We start from the raw sequence: 25,412 nt of genomic DNA on the forward strand, positions 1-25,412 counted from the left end.
CCACTGATCAGCTGTATAACGAGGCCACTGAGCTCTGGTGAATGCTGAGGCCTCCCCACAGTGTACCAAGCACAGCACCGTACATTGTATAGTATCTGTGCTCGGTACTGCAGCCCAGGTCCCTTCATTTAAATAGGACTAAGCAGCAAATGGGCCACGTGACCGATGAACATGACGTCTCTGGCCTAGGAAGGGACTAGAGTGCCGCGGGATCTCCATACAGCCGATTGGCTTGGATGCACCAGAAGTCGGACCCCCATCCATCACTTATTGACGTATCCCGATTCGCCTTAGTGTAAAGTGGGGGAACCATTCTCTACGATTTCCATATTACCGCTATATATCTGCCCCACTGCATTGTAAACTAGAAGTATTTATCTCCAAGACATGGACGCTGACCAATCACAAATAGCCATATGGTAAGATCACAAGTCACAGTGGATCACACGTTCCAGGGATTATATAATCTAACACAAGCAGACTGAGCAGTCTAATAGACGTGAGATATAACCCATGTAGAGCTGTGTATACAGGTTATCAGCGCACAGTGCAGAGCACACTACCAGCCCCCATCAGGACAAACTGCCGCCACCTCCCCATCTGTCACACTGCATCCACTCCTCGCCCCTCACCCTCCGACTGTCTGCACAGAATGGATTAGATGCCAATAGGACGGAGAAATGGCGAATTACTATGTGATCAGTACTGCCGGGCAGCACGGAGCTTTAGGGCGTTGGTTTTGTAATATTGTGAAATTCCTGGAATCCAGCATCTGAGGCTAAAAAACAGTGAAACCATGCACTGCAGAATTCTGCGGACAGCGGATCCGCAAAAATGCAGATGCCGGCAGGATGCATACCGCATTTTTCGAAGGGCCCAACAGTAGAAATGTCTATTCTTCTCCGCAAAACAGACATGTGCTATAATTTGCGGGACGCACACACAGATACGGACAGCAAACAGATTTTAAAAAATTGCGGTCCCATTGCCTGTGCCGAACTGCAAAAAATGCGGATTGGAGGAGAACCTAAAATATGGTCGATTGCATGAGGCCTTAAAGGGAATGTGCAGAATCAAAAAAACATGGCTGCTTTTTTTCCCCCAAAAACAGCATCACCCCTGCCCAATGGAGCCGAACTGCAATACCACACACAACCCATGGAGAAGTGTGGCGCTGTTTTTGGAAGAAAGCAGCCATGTTTTTGTAATTCTAGAAAACCCCTTTTAAAGATGCACCAAGTTCAAACTTCATGTGACAATTGTTAAATTTGGTGCAAAACTGTCCACGTCTGTGAGGGAAAAACCTCCTTATGCTGCCATTTTCTAACCAATGTGTGGTAGTCTATGGGCGCCATATTGTGGATATGTACAAGTATAGCTGCGTGTATGAGGCCTCACTGTGACCATCTGATAATCCAGAATGAAGTGCCATCTACCCTGCACCATTGATGCTGGATTACAGGAGATGAAATCTATATAGTCCATGCCTTTAATCTAACCGCTCTTCTGAAGTGAAGGTACACTCCATTACGCCATGTTCACACTACGGATTATAATTCGACATGTACTGTATTTTCATGTCAAAATCCATGTCAACATTGTGTTGTGTGAACGTACCCCAAGCCATACATCAGAAAGGAGGGAACTGGAGCTTAGTAATACATTACTATGGAGCTGTGAGGAAGGTGTCATGTAACACGGGATCCATTATCTATGGCAGGACGATATTACATGTCTAAACCTCACACAAGTATATCCAGGTTACACCCATGGGGCCCTTAAAGCGTGGAAGTATACAAAAACGGTATAGAAGGTCTATAAAAAGAGACCGCCATCTATAGGAGAAGACATTAAACGGTCGTCTTCAACCTGAGGCTCTTCATTTGTGAAACCACAATCTGGCAGGCTCTGCTGAGCTCTAGTAGGCCGAGACTGAAGCCTATGGCTGCCATGACAACCAAGCAGTTTGTCCTTAGTATACGACTGGTGACCACAGATATTGGGTAAAGGTTTCTCAAAAATGGTGCAAAGGAGAAGTGGTTGCTGCATGCAACTCGTCCAATCATGTGACCCAAAGGAGTCTCCGAAAAATGAGAGCTGGAAACAGGTTGCTATGGGCAACCCATTTTGAGAAGTACCGTCCATTGGGGCAGTGTTATGAAGCTGCCTTAGGGTCCATTCACACGTCCGTATGTGTTTTGCAAAACACGAACACCGGCAATGTGCGTTCGGCATTTTGCGGAGCACACATTGCCGGCACTCTCATAGAAAATGCCTTTTCTTGTCCGCAATTGTGGACAAGAATAGGACATGTTCTATTTTATTTTTTTTGCGGAACGGAAGTGCGGATCCGCGGATGCGGACAGCAGATTTCAGCCCCATTGGAAATGAATGGGTCCGCACCTGTTCCGCAAAATTGCAGGAACGGATGCGGATGTGTGAATGGACCCTATACAGACAAACTGCCGGTGTTACCCATAACAACCAATCACAGCGCAGCTTTCATTCTTATAGTAGTCCTAAAAAATTTAATCTGTGCCGTGTTTGGTTGCTAAAAGACAGGTTCACAGACCTGCCCCATTGTATCTATCACACGTACAGACAAACACGGTCAGAGATGTTTGGGGGTGGATTTGAGTGGAAAGTGCACACGTCTTTCCCGCTAGGTCACTTTCCCTTCTCTGACTAGTTGAAAAAAAATAAAATTAAACATTCTAAAACGTTTAAAAGGGATACTGACTTTTCAAAAAACGTTCTGTTATGTCGTGGGTCTGAGCACCGAGACTCTAAACTCTCTCATCGCTGCTGGAGATTTGAAAAATTCACTTGTGTTGAGCCCCATTTGTAGGGTACCAGGAGGTTGTCAGGGGTGTAGAGGCAAACCACCATCGATATCTGAGTAACTATCTGAGTAACACAGTACTCTGACAACAAGGCCCTGGACGGAAATCAGGACCTTTCAGTAGTGCAGCCTATAAAAGACAGAATGAACTGTATAGTACTAGGTCTCAAAATACAAAATGTTAACACTGACAGCAAACAGAGATCTTAAAAACAGTGAGGAAATATATGTATATCAGGAGGTGGTATAACTTTATGGACACAGGATTGGCCAACTCCTTAAAAAGCACCTCTCACCAGGATCAACCCTATTAAACCAGTTCTACCGCCTGATCTTGCTGATTAGAATGATATCTGTCTTGTGAAAATCGGCTGAGGCATTCCTGAGAAAAGACTTTGATTCTATATATGAATGAGGGCTTCAGTGCACTGAGGGGCGGGGCCAGCATTGGAAAGATGAGGGGCACTGGGAGTCTAGGCCCCACCCCCCGGTGCAGTGAAGCCTTTATTTGCAAAAAGTACAAAAGTCTTTTTTCCTCTGGAATGCCGCAACCAATTTTCACGAGACAGGTACCATTCTGATCAGCAGGATCAACCCTACCGGGCGGTATAATTGGTTTAATAGGGTTAATCTGCTCTTTAACCTCTTTAGGACATAGGGCGTACCGGTACGCCCTGATGTCCTGGTACTTAAGGTGAAATAAGGGGGTGTCCTGAAGGGGTTAAAGGAAGTATCCTTACTGACATGTAAATTCTAGTACTACCCGGAAAACACAGAACTGAAATGGCCTTGGGGTTTGTATTGTGGCGGCACAGGACAAATAATTCTGAATGCGGGACGAGGTGATAAATTCATGGCAGCGTCAGTGGCAGCTATGAAAATGTAAAACATTCATGACTCAGGGAGACTGATGGAGACCTCGGGGGGATGCAGAACTGTGATCAGTCCCCGAGCCGTGCCGGCATTTATAATGGTATCACAGTACACTCACATGGACACAATGATGTATGGACCAATTACAGGACAGCCGCTCTAGAATGCCGAATAGCAGCATGGACGCGGGTACAGGAATGGCGCAGATCACTGCTGGCTTATTATCAGGATCTCCCCTGCACATAAAGGGGGTGTCTGATAATAAGGAACTGCTATTCATGCAATTTTCTTAGTTACTTTCTTGCCTTGCGTTCCGACCACTGAGGCGTGCCCTGCGATGGCAATAGGCCAAGTCAACACACGGCGTACCCGAACCATCAGAAAAACCGCGTGCATTTTTACCTCTGCGTTACCAGACGTGGTTTTCTCTGCAGACGGCAATAGCGGTGTGACCCGCTGAAAAGTTGCCAGCCGTTAACATCACGGTAACTGCCCAGTGGCTCAAAAAGGCATCAAAAAACACCCTGTGTAAACCAAGCCATAATCACCAAAGAGAAAGAAACAGCCGGGGCCGTGAAGACACGACGGTAACGGGAGACATACCTGTAATAACCACGTCGCGTCCTCCACCAATACCAAATATGGTAAAGAATGGCGCGCCGCACACCAAAAAGTTACATCATTAAACCCCAAAATGGGTTCGTATCCAAAACATGATCTCAAGAAATATTAAAAACCATTGAAAACAATGTTACATGGGAGGTGTATGGCATATATACCGTAATTAATTAACCTGCCCCTCCCATCTTTCACACCATCTGCCCCTGATAAGGTGTTACATTTCAGTCTGACCAGCAGGGGGTGCACCTAGCTTCCCCCCCCCAGCCCTACTGGTAAAGGGACACTGCGATACACATGAATATAGAGAGAGGAGTAGCGCTCGTTTCTCATGGCCCCGCTACTGCCTCCTCTTGTCTCTAGGTCTTGCCGCCTCGCCTGGCCTCATTGGAGGTGCACCCCTGGAAACCAGGAACCAAATCCAAGAATCAATCAGAAAGTCGATAAATCTTGAATATAAAGTGAAAAAAATTGACATCAATGATATCGGAAGCTAAATATCTGAAAGAGAAAATGCAACAAAAGTAGTACAAAGACATAGTGACTACAATAGATACCAGTCTCACATCTCAGCTGTAGAGGAAGGACCAGCGCTCCACGCCCATCGCGGCTGCCTACACCAATAGCCGCCGCCGCTGCCCGTGCAGATAGGACGCCGTCAGGACTCTTGTTCACTCCATGTCGAGAATCTCGCCCCCCTTACAGCATATTGAGAGTCAAAATTAAAGACCTAAAGAGCTGCGGCTACAGCCGGGTACAGGTGACCACCGTTGTTAGAGGACGTGATGGGTCGTCTTTAAAAAATAAATGGTTACAATGACAGAGGCCTTTAAAAAAGGAACTTTCTGGATTTAAAGGGGTTTTCCAGGAGTTTTACACTGATGAGTTATCATCCTCTAGATAGGTCATCAGCATCTGATCAGTGGGGGTCCGACACCCGGGCGCCCCCGCTGATCAGCTGTTTGAGAAGGCAGTAGCGCTACAGCCTTCGCCCTGCTCACCAAGCACAGCGCTATGGGGCTGAGCTGCGCCTAGGTCATGTGACCTATGAATGGGTCGTCACATGGACTAGGGGAAAGCCAAGAGAAGGACTTAGGGCTTGTTCACACGACTGTGCCGTGTTTTGTGGTCGGCAATTTGCGGAACGGAACAGACAGCCCATTATAGAAATGCCTATTCTTGTCCGCAAAACGGACAAGAACGCGACATGTTTGATAATTTTTGCGGGGCCACGGAATGGAGCAACGGATGCGGACAGCACACGGAGTGCTGTCCGCATCTTTTGCGGCCCCATTGAAGTAAATGGGTCTGCACCCGAACCGCAAAAAATGCGGCTCGGATGGGGAACAAAACCACAGTCATGTGTCCATTCACACGTCCGTAGTGTATTGCTTATCCGCGATACACCCAGCCGGCAACCCCATAGAACTGCCTATTCTTGTCCGCAATTGCGGACAAGAATAGGACATGTTCTATTTTTTTCCGGCGCCGTGGAACGGAAGTTCGGGGCCCTGCTCCGTAAATGCGGACAGCACACTGTGTGCTGTCCGCATCCATTCCTGCCCCATGTAGAATGAATGGGTCCACACTCTTTCCGGATAATTGCGGAACGGGTGCGGACACATTCTACGGATGAGTTCACACCTCAGTTATTGTGAGCCAAAACCAGGTGCAGGTCAAAAACACAGAACAGGACAGGACAGATCTTTCCACGACCCTGATCTCTGAGAAGGCTTCACTACTGGTTTTGGCTCACAATAACTGATGGAAATAACTGAAGTGTGAACTCGGCCTTAGGTTTGCGGTTCTACAAAACACGGATACTGTCCGCATGAATTCCACATTTTGCGGAACGCCCGACGCCTAATAGAATGGTCCTATTCTTGTCTGTAATGCTGACAAGAATAGGATGAGTTTTATTTTTTGGCAGAATGGCAATGCGAACATACGAAATGCACACAGAGTCATTTCCGTTTTTTGCATGAATTGTTCTGGATACGAGCTGCAAAAAAAAAAACGCACATAAAAAAAAAAAAAAAAAAGACATTCGTGTGCATGAGTCCTTATACAGAGGATAGGTTATCAGTTCTAAACACTTGAAAAACCTCTAACTCACATCTTTCAATATCTTTGTTTGCTGTCAGTGAATGGAACCCCCCCCCTGATGCTGACAGCTGCAGAGGTGGATACAGCAGCGTTCTGATCCACGTTAAGGGTAATGCCCCCTTCAGACATGTATGTAACGCAGGAGAAAGCATCAGCAGACAGTGTCGCAGGCAGGGCGGGTATACGCAGCCTGGCATTGCTCATCTGCCATCTGCTCCTGTGTGGTAATGTACAATGATCTGATCTCGGAGCAGCTCCTATCTCCTGGGTACACTGCCAATAATACCGCCACGGTTTGGACAGAAAATGCCTTGTAAATCAGTAAGAAGTGCAAAATCCATACCAGGGACCCTTCCAACATCTCCGCGCTACTGTGTGCAGTCTACATGTCTTATAATGAAGTATTTGTATTGTACGATGCCGCAGCAGTGCCACATGGAGTGCCTTTGTGCTGTTTTGTGGCGCCTGTGTGATACTCCATATACTCCAACAGAAACATACAGGAAGACATCTGTCTGCAGATCTGTCCCTAAGCCACTGGCTGACCTGTTACATGTGCACTTGGCAGCTGAAGGCATCTGTGTTGGTCCCATGTTCATATGTGCCGCATTGCTGAGAAAATAGTTTTCATATATGCAAATGAGTCTCTAGGAGCAACGGGGGCGTTACCATTACACCTAGAGGCTCTGCTCTCTCTGCAACTGCATTCTTCCATTGTCCATATACATAAACTGCACATTTGTGGTTGGGCCCTCTATGTTATAGGGGCCCCATGGCAGCTGCTATGGTGGTAGTTAGACCCCAGCCAATCTGATGTTGATGGTCAAACCAGACGCCTTTAAAGAGGTTATCTGCGAAGGGGATGAGCCTCCCAATGGAGGCTTGTGTCCCCCGTCGTGGCCTGCTATTCGCTGCTCCCCCAATGGCCGGATGAGTGGATCTGCACGACGGGGATAGGCAGCAGCCAGACAGTGGGGAAGTATAACCTATATGAGGGGGGCCTGGGCTAGAACCAGTCCTGTACCTCACATGGATCCAGAGATCTCCCCATTCACTGCTCCAATTGCTCTGCGCTCAGGGGTTGTGTCCTTTCTGCTGCAGCTCTCTCCCAGTAACTGCCACAGCTTCTAACAGAACATATGTCTGGTGGCAGTTGAAGATTTAAACTGAGCGCGTGCGACCACCTCAGTGAGACGGACAAAAAACAAACAGCAGGTGGCGCTATACTGATGCATTTTATTGAATAACTCAGTGGCTATGCTGAACTTTAATTATATGAAATTACAAGAGCATTCAGATCCAGGTGCTGGTTTGGAAAACGTAGACTATGCTTCCTGACATTACCGCAAGTTTTACCAAGCTGGGTGACGGCACGTCTCTGGAGTCTCGGCGGCGCTGCGGACGTGTGGAGAATATTTGGGCTGTGCAGTAAATAATCCTTCTGGAAGGAGGAGGTGGAGCAGCTGGAGCTCAATATGAGGAATAATTCCACACCGATTACAGTAAATTGCATTGTTACAAGGCGCTCGGGCGGTGAGCGCTCTGCACCTGGCCGCAGGCGGCGTATAAACAGGCCGAGCGCAGTCCCTCCGGAGGTAATAATTACTACTGCTAGACATACTATTAGTCGTGGACTTACGGCAGAGGATTATGGAGGCTGCAGGTGTGGCGGTTACCTGGTAATCTTACACAATGACGTCCTTGCTGCACTGAGCTGCTGGTGGACACACAGCAACCAGTCTCAACAGGTAGGTGCCCGTACACATTAATAAATGGAGTTACACCCGGCTGATCTCGGTAGGATCGGGCAACCATCTAGTATGTATGCAGGTTAACAGACCCCCCAGCAATGGAGGACACGAAGGGTGGGATTTTATCATGACAGCTTCTTTTGTTCTCGGGGAAATACTCCACCACCAGGAGTCTGACAGCAGCTTCCTCCCCCCTCTTCCTACTGAAAGCACATGCATGCTCGGCTGAGCTGACCAGGCATGTATATGAGGGGCTCAGGAGTGATAGTTGTCAGCTGTCTTATGTGAATAGCCGGTCTTAGGCTCCATTCACACGTCCGTGGTGTGTTGCGGACCCGCAACACACCTGGCCGGCACCCCCTATAGAAATGCCTATTCTTGTCCGCAGCTGTGGACAAGAATAGGACATGTTCTATCTTTTGCGGAGCTGCGGACCGGAAGATCGGGGCCGCGCTCCGCAAATGCGGACAGCACACTGTGTGCTGTCCACATACATTCCGTCCCCCATAGAGAATGAATGGGTCCGCACCCGTTCCGCAAAATTGCGGAACGGATGCGGACCCATTTGTGGACGTGTGAATGGAGCCTTACACAGACAGCTCATTGATAGGAATGGGTACATGTAATTCTTCATTTCCCCTGTGGAGGAGCTGTAGGGAAACCAAACACTTAGCTTTCCCAGGTAGCAGCTGATCACCGAGAAGGGGGGGGGGAGGGGGGAACATTGTGATCAGCTTATCATAAAGGATCCCTTCTAACATGTAGCTATTGTTCAACATGGAAAACTTAATTTTTCAAAACAGAACCTGGATCTGAATATTTTTGTAATTTCATATAATAAAATGTATTCAATAAAACCTAACTATATAGCGCCACCTGCTGTTTGGGATTTTCCTTATTTCTCTGTCCACCATAGTAACAAGGCTGAGGTGGTCACACATGCTCCGTTCCATCCTTCTACTGCCACCATCTGGATATACTATTAGACGCGGTGACAGTAACAGGGAAAGAACTGCAGCAGAAAGGACATGTCTCCTGAGAAACGACCCCCCCCCCCCTTCCCCCGAGCTGTGATAGGGAGAGAGCTGCAGAGCAAAAGACACCCCCTTGAGAAAGGACACCCTACCTGAGCTGTGATAGGAGGGGGCTGGAGATGCGACAGGGAGAGCTGCAGCAGAAATGAAGCGCTCCCTGAGCTGTGATAGGGAGAGAGAGCAGCAGAAAGGAAACGCTCCCTGAGCTGCCCACTTTAAATAAATCTAGCAAAGCAATAGGAGCAATGAATGGGGAGATCTCTGGATCCATGTGAGGTACAGGCTGATGTCTAAGGTGTCCACCACGGCGTGACACCCCATTGTCCTTGCTCCTTCACACCACTCCAGCATTTCCTAAGTAAGACTAATGTAATCTATTTACGTGGCAGGAAACGGGCGACACACGTCACTGCGATTTCCCTTTCTGACAAGAGATTTCATTCACTTGTTGGAGCCTGATGTAAAACGTCCCAGGCAGAAACACATGGCCCCTGTGTACGGTGAGGTCTCGACTCTATACGGCTGTGCCCCCCCTACCCGGCGGCTGTGTGTCTGTAAAGACCACCACGGTGATGTCATTAGCTAATCCCTACAAAAGGAAATATTAGTGTAAGTGCCGGCAGAAACACTGGTCCTGGTGTATACACACACACTACATAAGCGATGTCTAGTCTAGGAATTACCTACAGTGCATATCTCTATGTGAAGAATCTCCGAGATGGGCTTTCCTAGGTGAAGAGTCACGGCACATTGCTTCCAGTTCTACTTGTTCCTGCTCTCTCCATCGGGTCTTAAAGCGACTGCCCCATCATGGACAACCCCTTTAATAATCAGGAAGACCACCAACGATCGGTTGATCACGCTCCCAAGATCGCCTTTTATCGGCTGTTTATTCTCCCTCCAGTGGCCACTACAGGTGAAATATAGCATTACAGGCGACTATTAGATGGCACAAGCTTCTCAATGTTAGCAGCTCTCCATTTTGGCTCGTAGAGAGGGAACCTCTACCCTCTACGATGTGTATACGCCTTAGTGAGCATACATACAGAGGTTACTGTAATGGGGGGACCCCTTCTACTGGTTTACATCCCAATGTTCCAAGTCTAATAAAGCAAGAGTCCTGGGACGCTGAACTGGTGCTCTGGCTCCTTTGTTATGAGGACCATGGGGGTCCCAATTATGCAGGATTCAGCAATCGTGCCCCATTAATCAGAAGGGAAGGGCCCCGTGATGATAACCCATGTCCATATGGCAAACAGAGGATCTATCCAACTATGCGACCCAATCTATGCGCCAGAAGAAAGAACTGCTGTGTAACAGTGGCTCCAGAGGTCGCGCTATATTTTTTCCGGAAGAGTAAAAATACTCCTATTACCATTTTTGAGGAGTATTCTTTAGCTGAGGAGGAGTACGAAAAATTGCAGTAAGGGTACTTTCACACTTGTGGCAGAGGATTACAGCAGGCAGTTCCGTCGCTGGCAAAAAGTATGCAAACGGATGCCATTTGTCAGACGGATCAGGATCCTGATAGGTCTGACAAATGCATTGAGATGCCGGATCCGTCTCTCCGGTGTCATCCGGAAAAACGGATCCGGCATTTATTTTTTTCACATTTTTTGCGGTCTAAGCATGCGCAGCAGACTGCAAAAACTGATCCGTTTTGCAGGAACACTCGGGGCCGGATCCGGCCTTAATACATGTCAATGGTAAAAAAATTCCGGCAAGTGTTATGGAGTTTTGGACGGAGATAAAACGGCAGCATGCTGCGGTATTATCTCCGTCCTGAAAAGTCAAAAAGACTGAACTGAAGACATCTTGATGCACCCTGAACAGATTGCTCTCCATTCAGAATGCATGGGGATATGCCTGATCAGTTCTTTTCCGGTATAGAGCCCCTAGGACGGAACTCAGTGCCAGAAAAGAATAACGCAAGTGTGAAAGTAGCCCGAGTCATATATACAGTCAGGTCCATAAATATTGGGACATGGACACAATTCTAACATTTTTGGCTCTATACACCACCACAATGGATCTGAAATGAAACGAACAAGATGTGCTTTACCTGCAGACCGTCAGCTTTAATTTGAGGGTATTTACATCCAAATCAGGTGAACGGTGCAGGAATTACAACAGTTTGCATATGTGCCTCCCACTTGTTAAGGGACCAAAAGTAATAGGACAGAATAATAATCATAAATCAAACGTTCACTTTTTAATACTTGGTTGCAAATCCTTTGCAGTCAATTACAGCCTGAAGTCTGGAACTCATAGACATCACCAGACGCTGGGTTTCATCCCTGGTAATGCTCTGCCAGGCCTCTACTGCAACTGTCTGCAGTTCCTGCTTGTTCTTGGGGCATTTTCCCTTCAGTTTTGTCTTCAGCAAGTGAAATGCATGCTCAATCAGATTCAGGTCAGGTGATTGACTTGGCCATTGCAGAACATTCCACTTATTTCCCTTAAAACTCTTTGGTTGCTTTTGCAGTTTGCTTTGGGCCATTGTCCATATGCACTATGAAGCGCCGTCCAATGAGTTCTGAAGCATTTGGCTGAATATGAGCAGATAATATTGCCCGAAACACTTCAGAATTCATCCTGCTGCTTTTGTCAGCAGTCACATCATCAATAAATACAAGAGAACCAGTTCCATTGGCAGCCATACATGCCCACGCCATGACACTACCACCAACATGCTTCACTGATGAGGTGGTATGCTTAGGATCATGAGCAGTTCCTTTCCTTCTCCATACTCTTCTCTTCCCATCACTCTGGTACAAGTTGATCTTGGTCTCATCTGTCCATAGGATGTTGTTCCAGAACTGTGAAGGCTTTTTTAGATGTCGTTTGGCAAACGCTAATATGACCTTCCTGTTTTTGAGGCTCACCAATGGTTTACATCTTGTGGTGAACCCTCTGTATTCACTCTGGTGAAGTCTTCTCTTGATTGTTGACTTTGACACACATACACCTACCTCCTGGAGAGTGTTCTTGATCTGGCCAACTGTTGTGAAGGGTGTTTTCTTCACCAGGGAAAGAATTCTTCGGTCATCCACCACAGTTGTTTTCCGTGGTCTTCCGGGTCTTTTGGTGTTGCTGAGCTCACCGATGCGTTCCTTATTTTTAAGAATGTTCCAAACAGTTGTTTTGGCCGCACCTAATATTTTTGCTATATCTCTGATGAGTTTGTTGTGTTTTTTCAGCCTAATGATGGCTTGCTTCACTGATAGTGACAGCTCTTTGGATCTTATCTTGAGAGTTGACAGCAACAGTTTCCAAATGCAAATAGCAGACTTGAAATGAACTCTGGACCTTTTATCTGCTCATTGTAATTGGGATAATGAGGGAATAACACACACCTGGCCATGGAACAGCTGAGAAGTCAATTGTCCCATTACTTTTGGTCCCTTAACCAGTGGGAGGCACATATGCAAACTGTTGTAATTCCTGCACCGTTCACCTGATTTGGATGTAAATATCCTCAAATTAAAGCTGACAGTCTGCAGGTAAAGCACATCTTGTTCGTTTCATTTCAAATCCATTGTGGTGGTGTATAGAGCCAAACATGTTAGAATTGTGTGGGTGTCCCATTATTTATGGACCTGACTGTATAATACATAGTGCTACATTACCTTAAGGGTTTGTTATTTATGCAGGGAAACCATTACCAGTCTCCTCTATAATGTCTTCCATGCAGAAATAGCTAATTTTGACCATTTTAAATTTATCTCTCAGAAGACCAAATCCCCACCAGTTATAGGACAGTCTCGTACACAATATATCGGACTGTTGCACAGTATAGTGTACCGTATAGTCCTCTCTGATCTGTGGGCAGTGCGCTTCATACATAAACCATACAGGAATTAGACCCCTCAGTGGTCCAGGGTACTTACATAAAAAAACTAAAACATAACTTTCATGTGATTGTTTTAATACCAAAACACCTGCAGAAAAAAAAAAAGAATTTGAAAAACCTGCTGTTTCTCTAGAAGACCTTATGTTGATAGTAGTGTTAATAGAGTAGGTACCCTACGTTTATAGACCTTTGAAACTCTATTAACACTACTATCAACAAAAGGTCATCTAGAGAAGCAGCAGCTTTTTTAAATTCTTTTTTTCCTTTAGGTGTTTACGTATTAGAGCAATCAAATGAAAGTTATGTTTAAACGTAAGGGTCAGAAACAGGGTTTTGTTTAGCCTTTTGGCTATTCGTTTTTCCATTCATGAACCTCCACACTGAGCTCCCAGCAGCAGAGGCTCCGGTTTCTGCCATGCTTTCCCTTCGTCTGCAGTACTTCATCCGCAGCCGGCAATGGCGCAGGAGGGTGGCGGCGCGCGCGCCCCATTTTCATAATAACTAAAAAGGAAGCTGCTGCTTCTGTGTTCAGCGCGCAGGAGAATGGGGGTGTGAGAGGAGCAGCAAATGGCACAGCAGCCCGTTGATACTGGCAAATCAGCAGCCTCCTCCCTAATAAGGTACAGAGCTCTGTTATTGGAGATTTCAGGCAACAGCGGTATTGCTGCACTGCCTGCTCCGTTCACAGCGCTCAGTGCGCTCATGAATGGCAGTGAAATTAACGTGCGTATTCATACGCATTAGACATTTTTTTTAGGGAGTAAAACTGCCTGTACAGGGGTCTATGACGCTTGTACAGGCGTTATTGCGACCTCTGAGTGGCTCCATTCCATGAGGGACCTGACCCATTCATGTATCACATGGGTGGCCATTCATTTTAAGCTCTTGTAGTTGATCATCTTTTTTAAAGAGGAGCTGTCATCAGTAACACTATACTTGACCATTACACAACTTGTATTCTACATTTTTCACCAGGTTTCCCCTCTGCAAGCTTCAGCTTTTCACCAAGCTCTAGTATGTGTAGACCAGCTGCTATGATGTCTCCCATACACAGAAGAGAAGAACCTGCTCCCTAATTTCTAGCCCATACACAGAAGCATCCACAGCATGGGGAATATTACATATCAGTACTGATCAGTACAGATGTGAATCCAGCACTTGAGTGAAATAAAAACATCCTAGAAGCTGCTGCAGCATCTGTGTGTTTCTCTGCCTCTGTCTTCCTCCAGCAGTTCACTCATACTTCATCCATTTCTATAGACTTCTACGGGCAGCATGTGACCTCATCCTTCAGAGGTGATAATCTGTCTTGTCTCTCAATACCAATTTTAGCTGTGAACTAAGGGAAAATAAACAGTTCCAGAGGTGGGTAGAGGGGGAGGGGAAGAGAAGAGATGACTCCTCAATGGATAAAGAAGCAGTCTTCTCTAATAAGATATGCAGTCCTGATCAAAAGTTTAAGACCACTTGAAAAATGGCCAAAAATCATATTTTACATTGTTGGATCTTAACAAGGTTCCAAGTAGAGCTTCAACATGCAACAAGAAGAAATGAGAGTGAGACAAAACATTTTTTGAGCATTCAATTAATTGAAAATAACGATTACACTGAAACAGGCTGTTTTTCAGCTGATCCAAATTTTAGGACCACATGCCTTTAAAAGGCCAAATCTGTGCAAAGATGTGGATTCATTGTCATTTTCTGTCAGGTAGTCACACGTTGTGATGGCAAAGGCAAAAAAACTCTCCCTTTTTGAACGTGGTCGGGTTGTTGAACTGCATAAGCAGGGTCTCTCACAGCGCGCCATCGCTGCCGATGTGGGACGCAGTAAGACAGTCATTTGGAATTTCTTAAATGATCCTGAGGGTTATGGAACAAAAAAGTCAAGTGGAAGACCCCAAAAAATTTCATCAGCACTGAGCCGGAGGATCCAATTGGCTGTCCGTCAAGACACTGGACAATCCTCGACCCAAATTAAGGCCCTTACTGGTGCTGACTGCAGCCCCATAACCATCAGACGGCATCTGAGACTGAAGGGCTTCAAAAACAAAAAACGTCTTCAAAGACCTCGTCTCCTTGAACGCCACAGAACTGCTCTTTTGGACTTTGCAAGAGAGCACCAAACATGGGACATTCAAAGGTGGAAGAAAGTTTTATTCTCTGATGAGAATTTTTTTTATCTTGATGGCCCTGATGGTTTCCAACGTTACTGGCATGACAAGCAGATCCCACCTGAGATGTTTTCTACGCGCCACAGTGGAGGGGGCGCCATAATGGTCTGGGGTGATTTTTCCTTCAGTGGAACAATGGAGCTTCAGGAAGTGCAGGGGCGTCAAACAGCCGCTGGCTATGTCCAGATGTTGCAGAGGGCATTCCTCATGACTGAGGGCCCTCGTCTGTGTGGTAACGACTGGGTTTTTCAACAGGACAACACTACAGTACACAATGCCCGCAGGACAAGTTACTTCTTCCAGGAGAATAGCATCACTCTTTTGGCCCATCCTGCGTGTTCCCCTGATCTAAATCCAATTGAGAACCTTTGGGGATGGATGGCAAGGGAAGTTTACAAAAATGGACAACAGTTCCAGACAGTAGATGGCCTTCGTGCGGCCGTCTTCACCACTTGGAGAAATGTTCCCACTCACCTCATGGAAACGCTTGCATCAAGCATGCCGAAACAATAACGGCGGAGCTACTCATTACTGAGTTCATGTTTGGAAGTTGGATTTCTGTTTTGAAGGGGTTTAGTTTTTTTTGGGAGTTGTGGTCCTAAACTTTTGATCAGCTGAAAAACAGCCTGTTTCAGTTTATTCGTTTTCTTCATTAAATTGAATGCTCAAAAAATGTTTTGTCTCACTCCCATTTCTTCTTGTTGCATCTTGAAGCTCTACTTGGAACCTTGTTAAAGAGGACCTTTCACCTATTCTTACCCTATGAACTAAGTATACAGCCATGTGGAGCGGCGCCCGGGGATCTCACTGCACTTACTATTATCCCCAGGCGCCGCTCCGTTCTGCCGCTATGCCCTCCGGTATCTCCGTTCCCTAAGTTATAGTAGGCGGAGATACCAGTCCCTAAGTTATGGTAGGCGGAGTCTGCCCTAGCGCTGGCCAATCGCAGCGCAGAGCTCACAGCCTGTGAGGTTATTTTCTCCCAGGCTGTGAGCTCTGCAATGCGATTGGCCAGCGCTAGGGCAGACTCCGCCTACCATAACTTAGGGAACGGAGATACCGGAGGGCATAGCAGGAGAACGGAGCGGCGCCTGGGGATAATAGTAAGTGCAGTGAGATCCCCGGGCGCCGCTCCACATGGCTGTATACTTAGTTCATAGAGTAAGAATAGGTGAAAGGTCCTCTTTAAGATCCAGCCATGCTACATAGGATTTTTTGCCATTTTTTAAGTGGTCTTAAACTTTTGATCAGGACTGTATTATAAAATGTTATTATATTCACTTGTACTATCGACTATTTGTTGAAAGTACAGTGATTTTAAAGAGCCTGTCAGCATGATCAACCCTATTAAATACAGCATTATGAATATCTATGGCCCAATTGCGAAAAAAACAAAAAAAACTAAACATAAAAGGTAAAGACACAAATGCAATGGCACTCTGCAACCAGCATTCTGCCCTGCCTCTATGCTGGATGAGGCATTGGTGTACATTTTGGCCAAAGCGTAATAAGCCACTCACCACGTCAAGGTCGCCTCTATGGAGTGGTCCCTAACACTAGTTCCTACCTGTTTATGGGCCATGACAGCCACACAAAGTCCAGGGAATGCAGGTCAGCGTGCACGCCAAGCACACTCTGCTTTTAACCCCGTCCGGTGCCATTACAGCTTTCATCGGATTCAGGGATGCAAGTACCAACATGCATGCTGAGCACCTGCATTCCCTGGACTTTGTGTGGCTGTCATGGCCCACAAACAGGTAGGAACTAGTGTTAGGGACCACTCAGAGGCGACCTTGACGTGGTGAGTGGCTTATTACGCTTTGGCCAAAATGTACACCAATGCCTCATCCAGCATAGAGGCAGGGCAGAATGCTGGTTGCAGAGTGCTATTGCATTTGTGTCTTTTTCTTTGTATATGTATTTCGCCATAGCGATGTGCACCTGCATACAGGGTTGTGCTGATTGAATCCCCCACATTTAAACATAAAAGGTATTTTGTATTTATATGTTAATCACCTAACTGGAGCACCATGGGGCCGTCCAAAAGCCCTTGGAGCATCAGTTCGTAACATCCCTTCAAATTCAGTCCCTCTCCCCATCCTCTAGATTGACAGAGCTAGACATCACACATCTAGCCCTGTCTTGTTGTGCCTGCTCTCCCAGTCTCAGTGCTTGATCAGTGTGGAAGGGGATAAACTGTGCAAGCGTCAAAACCAGGAGATCTAGCGCCGCACAGATGACAGGTCTTGACGCTTGGAGAGCAGTAGGAGAATACAGAGCAGGTGCTGGGAACAGGAGAGCAGACCCAAGAAGACAAGACTAGACGCAGTGTCAATCCAGGGGAAAGGGGGTGTTACGAACTGGTGCTCTGAGGGCTCTGCCCAGCCCCTCGGTGCTCCAGTTAGGTCATTTGCATATAAATAAAAATGCGTTCTTCTCAGCAGGGTGGGGGCACAGATATTCATAATAAAGGTATTGGTTTTATCAGCATGATCATTACTGGAGTGATTTCTCCTTCTACAGCTCTCTTCTTACGTCTACCGAAAGTCACCGCTACTGAGGAGTGTGCGACTTCCCTTTCCTTGCAGAGTCCTGCTGTGGCTTCTCTCCTCTCTCTATTTGCACATAGCTTATGCGATGTGCCGCTCCCTGCCTTGTGCACGCTTTCCGATGCGAACTGACTTCCTTGGATGCTTTCCCCTAAACTCTAGCACTGAGAGAAGGGAGGGGGAGAGCAGAGAGAGGCCTCAGAAGCAAAGCTCTGAGGGATTGATGTCAAATTCCACAAACCTAGAGGATAGGTGAATGACTTACACAGACTCTGCAGAAGCTAAATGATAGGAAACTTATATTAGTTGCTTCATTTAGAAAGCACATGAACAATAATAATAAAAAAAATTATTCAGCACAAAGATATTAATAGCCTTTTAAATGTTTATTTTATTGAGGATGACGGGTATAGTTTTGGTGGTCAAAGCTTAAAATAGGCCATCAAAGTGTGATGTGTGAGGATCAACCCCTAGTTTCCCCACTGTAAAGCAGGGGCTGCAGTGCTCACTTAGGTTGCAGCACTTTTTTCACTGCAGTACTCGACCCAACACAGAAGTCGTCCATGTGGCCGTGTCTGGTACTGCAACAGTCCCGGCACAAGGGCAGCATCTTGTTGGTTATTGGAGTCCATACTTTCTGGTGATCTGTGGCACAGTCCCCTACCTATCTCCCATTGTTTTAGTCAGTCTTCCACCTAAGTTGCAGTCAACTGCCCCTAGTAATAGAGACTCAGAAGATGGCAGAGAGGAAGTGGGGGCATATCAGAGCTAGTGGAGATCCTGAGCCTGATAAAACAACTGCTTCTACACTCCTGAACACCACAGGAGCGCCCTCCTTACTGTAAGTGTGATTTATCCCTCCTTATCTCTTCTGTGAGCTCCAGAGGTGAAAATAAACGTAGCGGGAAGTCAAGGAAAAGATGTCACAGCAGTACAGTGCTGGCAGACACCCATAGAAGGGATACACCCCCTGCTTCTGGGTGAAATGCATCTAGCTGTGCAGCTGAAACCGGGAATATTATGGCTAAAAAACATTAGGGAAGCCCAAAAAAGCCCTGTTCCTTCACAGTTCCGATTGTGCAAAGAAGCACAGCCATTACGCTTTAAGATGGTTCACACACAATATTTAATAAAAAAAACATTTTTATGGTGTTTTTAACAAGGTTTTTTGCCGCCAGATGCCATTTCTAGTGTACAGCACACACTACATACAATGCATGTTGGTCTTTAAACCACATTGTAACGCTATTAGTTGCACTTTTCACCATTTGCCTCCCTGTAAAAGCTTTTTGCTCCCATTAATAAGGACGCCAGCGTTTTACAGTCACGGTTCCATCAATACCTTGTGGCTAATTACATAACCATTAATTAACAGCCTGTGCTCCTCAGAGCACTCGCTTAGATTAAACGAACACTAAACAGAGGAAATACACATAAAATAGCTGCGCTCTTCCTCCCTTCATCCGCTCCACTCCCTTGACCTAATTTTATCTCATTACAATCAAAACTGAGAAATACAGGTCCTGAGGGGTTAATTGCAGCGGATCACGGCGCGCAGTAATAGTGGCCAGGTATGGAATATGGCCGGCACATGCAGGCTACGTTTGTATTCAGGCATATTAACTATATTCATTGGTGGCGCAGTGGCCACAGTCCCTCCCCTCCTCCTCTCTATTCTCATTGGTGGCGCAGTGGCCACAGTCCCTCCCCTCCACCTCCTAGTCTGTTCTCATTGGTGGTCAGTGGCAGCCGCACACAGTGGGGAGGGAGGGACTCTCTACTTCTCCACTGTGCCGGCTCAGGAGAACATGGTGAGTGCCGAGAGCAGCGCATGCCATGTTCTACCGCAATATGGCGATATAAACTAAATCTCTATCGTTGGCCAAATTTATATCGTTTATATCGCCCACCCCTAGGTCCTAGTCATTATACCTTTATCACCTATCCAGTACATGAATGGCTACTGAGGGGTAACCGCTTTAGGGCTCATGCACGTGACTGCATCAAAACACAAATCCGCAAACCACGGGATCTCGGCCGAGTGTATGCTGCCATTTTTTTTCCCACGCTCTTCTAGAAATGTCCTACTCCAAGAATAGGACAAGTTCTAGCTTTTTTACAGGGCCGCAGAGCAGAAGTACGGATGCCCCCATCCTCCTGCGGGATTCCCCCGAGCAATGAAATCGCACTCAAGTCATTGATGTCAATTACTGCGCAGCGACACTTGTCATCACAGCCACAAGGGGGCGTGACATCCGAGACTTCATAGGTCTGCACTGGAAGAACAAGAGGGCTGCATGTTCTGTGCCAAAACCACTAGCACACCTGTCCCATCAGTACAGGCGCTGGAATACAGCCGCACTACAGCCATTTACAACAGGCAGGGCGGAGAAAAGTGGGATTTAAAGGGATTTCTCAAAATCCATCACCCCACCTTAAAAGGGTTGTCTCATGAAGGCAACCTGTAAGGCAGGAATGGCCAACCTGAGGCTCTCCAGCTGTTGCAAAACTACAACTCCCAGCATGCCCAGACTGCCTACAGCTATCAGCCTACAGCAGTGCATGGTGGGAGTTGTTGTTTTGCAACATTTGGAGAGCCGCTGGTTGGCCATGCCGGCTCTGACTGTTGGAGTCCCCGTCGGTCATGAGAATGGGGGCCTGTTCTCCCCATTTGAAGGGAGCGGCAGGCATGTATGGTCATGGCCGTTCCATTCAGCTCTATGGGCGAGTGCTTGTAATCTGCTACCTCCGGCAGTTCCGCAGAGTTGAATGGAGTGGGCGCACACATACAAGCATGGCAGGCGCTCCATTCAAATGGCGGAAAACGGGTCCTCGTGATCGGCGGGGACCACTGCCGATCAGGGACTTATCCCCCATCGAAGGTTTGTCTTAATGGGACAACCCCTTTCATTAATTCTAATTTGCTGGCAGAATTTTTTTTCCAAAATACTGTCTCAAAGTTACACGGATCGGTCACGTGACACGCTTCTCATTCGAAATTCCGGCTTCACATCCTTCAGCCTGACTACCAGGTTTCGGGTCTGGTCTATGGACGGACACGTCACTTTCTCAGCCCAGGATGGAGCCAGAAACACTTGTCTCCCTGATGCATGCACAAACTCCTGAATCCACCTCGTCTGCGCATGCGCCAAAGAGATAAGTGGTTCTGAAGAAGTGACGTGTCCGTCCATAAACCAGACCCGGAATATGGTATTCAGACTGATAGACGCGACGTCGGCAGAAGTAGGATTTCCGCAGAGAGGCGCATCACGTGATCAGGTTCCAGAGTGGCCAATCCACGCAACTATGTGACAGTAAGTATATTGGAAACCTTCTTCCGGAAGAGAGGTATGATTAATTAAGGTGGGTTGATGGCCCCCTCCGGGTTCCTGAGAGGCCCTTTAGCTCTCGAACTGCAAGACCAAGCTATGTCTTCTCATAAAAATTTATTTATATGCAAAACTACATCCGGCACGTCTATAGAAAACCACAGGGATCTCATGACAAACGCTGCTCTGCTACACCCAGCAAACTGAGCCCTGCCGCATCGGTGATAAAACAGAACTGGTAACTTACACAGAACGGCCACCGCTCCGGACTCAAACATCAGACATTCCTCCTTGTTCCGAGTCTCGACCATGACACTGAACGGAGGGGGGTCCAGCTTGTGGAAGATCCTGTAGCCTTTACTGAAAGCCATGGTTCTGCTGGACCGGTGCCGCCTGGAAGAGACAAGTCTACGTTACGGACGGGTCAGACAGCTGAAAAAAGAGGAAAGTGACGATTATCGTAACCTATACGGCCTCAGGAGACGTGGGAGAGGAGGGGGATGCAGCTGCAGCGTCAGTGACAGGGGACGGGGAGCAGATTGCAGACACCCGATTCTACAGCATCCGCTGCACCCACAGGGAGGGACGTTCACACACGTATCGACAGCCACGCATCTACTACCAGACCACGGACAGTGTGGTCACATGATGATGTCATTTAAATGTGCTGTTCAGGAGTAGAAAAATGCCGGCGCTTTCATCCAAAACCAGCACCACCCCTGTCCATGGTCGTGTCTGGTACTGCACCTAAGCTCCCGATGCAAACATCAAACGCATCCATAGGCCCCCATCAGGCCGCTATACGCTCATACACCTTTTCTGCGGTATGTAATAGTGCAATAGACTGTTATTACCCGCACCGGCATTCGGAGGGAAATTCTCTCTTTCTTTTTTTACAAAGCTGCCAGATGCCGCTGTGTGACGGCAGTCCTCCTGTGTACCTCCAGGGAACGCTGCAAAATGCAGCCTGAAAGTCACTATGTATACGGGTTCTGGGAACCTCATAATGGACCCCCTGGGGTTTGCTGCAGACCCACGCAAGGCGCCTCCCGCAGCAGACCCACGCAAGGCGCCTACCCAGCTGCAGCAGCCGCAGACCCACGCAAGGCGCCTACCCAGCTGCAGCAGCCGCAGACCCACGCAAGGCGCCTACCCAGCTGCAGCAGCCGCAGACCCACGCAAGGCGCCTACCCAACTGCAGCAGCCGCACACCCACGCAAGGCGCCTACCCAGCTGCAGCAGCCGCAGACCCACGCAAGGCGCCTACCCAGCTGCAGCAGCCGCAGACCCACGCAAGGCGCCTACCCAGCTGCAGCAGCCGCAGACCCACGCAAGGCGCCTACCCAGCTGCAGCAGCCGCAGACCCACGCAAGGCGCCTACCCAGCTGCAGCAGCCGCAGACCCACGCAAGGCGCCTACCCAGCTGCAGCAGACCCACACAATGTGCCTCCAGAAGCTGCAGCAGAACCTCACAAGGCGCCCCTGCAACTGCTTTTAAGCAACCACGTAATGCATCCCTCTCAATCACGACTCATCATACTACACACCTGGACTGCTGTACCCACAGCTGCTGCAGAACATCTTTTAGTGAAGGATGAAGGAGTCACTGGCATACAAGAAGCTCCCGCTAAGGTAGGACATTAACCCATTTACAACCACACACTGGTAATGATGCGGCACAATTATAGAGTATCACAATAATATCCAGTCTTGGTGACATGTCACATATTACACACATGTCATGATAGAGAGACCGGCCCAGGGAGGAGAACACAAAGAAGCAGCGACTTCTGGTTCACGAAGGGGTGAAGAGTCAGGTCGGTCAGGGTTGGTCACTACTTACAGACATGGCGGTAATCCCCAGTGAATGATATGAACACGTCGTATCACGATAATCACAATAACCTGTGCCTGTCATCACAGACGCCTTATCACACCGGACAATGGTTCCTATTACACGGGACTGTCCATGAACCAGCGCTCGGGGACACCGTCAGGCGCATGACTGTTTTCGGATGGCACACCGCGGTCTTCAACCTGTGGCTCGCCAGCAGCTTCAAGACTACAATTCCCAGCATGCCCTGACAGCCTGTTGCTAAGGCTAATGCTGTCAAGGCATGCTGGGAGTTGTAGTTTTGTTACAGCTGGTTGCAAATCAATCTTTAATAGTGACCCCCGCCCCCCGAAAATAAAAAAAAATATGTAAGTCATAAAAAATAATAATAAATAGTCCATCACTGATCTCACATCTACCATTATCATATCACGATAGAGAGCAGTGATGAGTCATGACAGGCCGGTGAGATGAGAGAGATCAGGTGGGGAGCCTACAGGTCAGTAAGTCAGGAGGAGCACAGGGTCGGGCTGTCACGACATAGGTCAAGTCATCGTGACAGCGGGAATGAAAGGGCCTGCTAATGCTCCCACCTCCCATTACATGCCTAGAGATGACAGCTGTCAGGCCGGTAGATGGAGGGCAGTGAAGCGCCGGTCTGTGGGGGTAATGCACCGGGAAAGGCGGAGATGCAGCGAGGCTCTGTACATACCGCAGCCCGGAGACGTCCTCTGCTCCCGGCGATCACCGCGCACTGACGGCTCCTCTGCCGCGGGAGTGCGCTCACAAGGTAACAGACGCAGGGGGCGCGCTTGCCCAACCCTGACCACGCCCCTCCCATAGTGCAAGGCATCGGGAAGCACGCCCATCTGTCTTAGGCGCCGCGCATCACGTTCGGCTGCTGGAGGGATGACGTCATGCAACAGCTGTCGCCATCTTTAATATGGGCACGGGGGTGATTGTGGGCGCCACCGGTATCAGGAACTACATCACATGTCGCGTTACAAAGCAGATAACAAGCGGCCTCCATGTCACGACATTGTCCCATCCGCTGTATTGGACGATGAGGTCGTGTGGTGTGCTTTGTAAGGAACATTCTGTGAGATATTTGGGGGGGTGTATATTTAAAGGGACGCTAAACCTAGAAATAATGAAGTGAACAGCAGACAATCCAGCATTTATTCAGCCAGGCTGCAAGGTGGTGTCCGAGCCAGAAGCGAACACACGGGTTAATCGCCTGCAGATCGTCTCCATTTTTAGCTAGCGGGGGTGGGGCTTAGTTAAGGGGGCGGGGCTAGGGTCAGGCTAAATATACTTTTTGCCCTACTGCAGCCAGTTGCCTTACACAGGACTGTATGGACGAGCTCCTGGGACACAGATCTCTTATGGGTTACTGACATGTCTGTCTAGGTCCAGGCTCGTATTCCCTAGGAAATCATCTGGTCTTAGAATTGTGCAGTTCCCCTTTTATTCCTCCTGGAAATGTATGACTAAACTGACAGCTGTGCAGGGGCAGACTGGGAACTAAAAGTGGCCCAGAAAAAGGTTGACGTGGCCGCATGTTGCAGGTGGGTCCAGGTTGACAGAAGACGGGGCAGTATAATTAGGCAGGGCCAACAATACCATAGTACAGAGCAATATACCACAGGGCAGCACAATGTACTGCCATCTGCTCCACAGTATTCTACTGTATCACTGTCCTGAGGACATCAATACAGTTGCATTCAGGAGGACACTTGTCCTTACACGGTCAGACGCTGCCACGACTTTAAAGCCTGTGTTGTGCAGTTCCTCCATAGCTGGCTTTACAGGGCCGCCAGCATTCGCTCCCAATCTTCCCGTACACATTCGGCTCTCCAAAATTGTCGCGTTCCGCTGATATAGATCTCCAGTTGTTAGAAGATTCCTATCAGATCGGTCAGGGATCTCCAGAATCCAGACCCCACGGAGTCAGTGAAAGGAGCAGGTTGAACACGTGCACTGCTGCTCCAGTCATCGCTTTAGGACAGGCATCCACAAACTGCGGCCCTCCAGCTGTTGCAAAACTACAACTCCCAGCATGCCCGAACAGCCTACAGGTATCAGCCTACAGCAGGGCATTGTGGGAGTTGTAGTTTTACAACAGCTGGAGGGCCGCAGTTTGAGGATGCCTGCTTTAGGAGCACTGTACTCCCATAGAGATCAGTCCGATCTGTTCATATCTGGGGGGTTGGCACTCAGAGGGGTATGGGCTGAGAATCCTTGTGATCAGTGGAAGTGTCAGTAGTAGGACCCCACCGATCTAATAGTCATCCCTGTGATGGCTAACCTCCGGCACAACTACAACTCCTAAGATGTACACTTGCTTGGCTGTTCTCAGAACAGCTGGAGTGCCGGAGGTCAGCCATCACTGACCTATCCGGAGGATAACCTGGAACAAGCGGAATACCCCTATAAGCCACGTTCTCACTCT

The 25,412-nt window shown here is 47.9% G+C and overlaps 1 protein-coding gene across 3 annotated transcripts in view; it reads right to left on the reverse strand.

Moving 5' to 3' along the window:
• SYNJ1 (synaptojanin 1) overlaps nt 1-23,778 on the reverse strand; it is a 102,281-nt gene extending 78,503 nt beyond the window's left edge. For all 3 annotated transcript variants that reach the window (XM_040423199.1, XM_040423198.1, XM_040423197.1), the window contains exons 1-2: nt 23,673-23,778; nt 21,374-21,519 (exon numbers count right to left, since the gene is read on the reverse strand). In XM_040423199.1, coding sequence (XP_040279133.1) covers nt 21,374-21,497 — 124 coding nt within the window. In that variant the 5' untranslated portion in view covers nt 21,498-21,519; nt 23,673-23,778. The remainder of the gene's footprint in view (nt 1-21,373; nt 21,520-23,672) is intronic.
• Between the last annotated feature and the right edge of the window lie 1,634 nt (nt 23,779-25,412).

The sequence above is a fragment of the Bufo bufo genome, chromosome 3, assembly GCF_905171765.1.
Source record: "Bufo bufo chromosome 3, aBufBuf1.1, whole genome shotgun sequence".
NCBI lineage: Eukaryota > Metazoa > Chordata > Amphibia > Anura > Bufonidae > Bufo > Bufo bufo.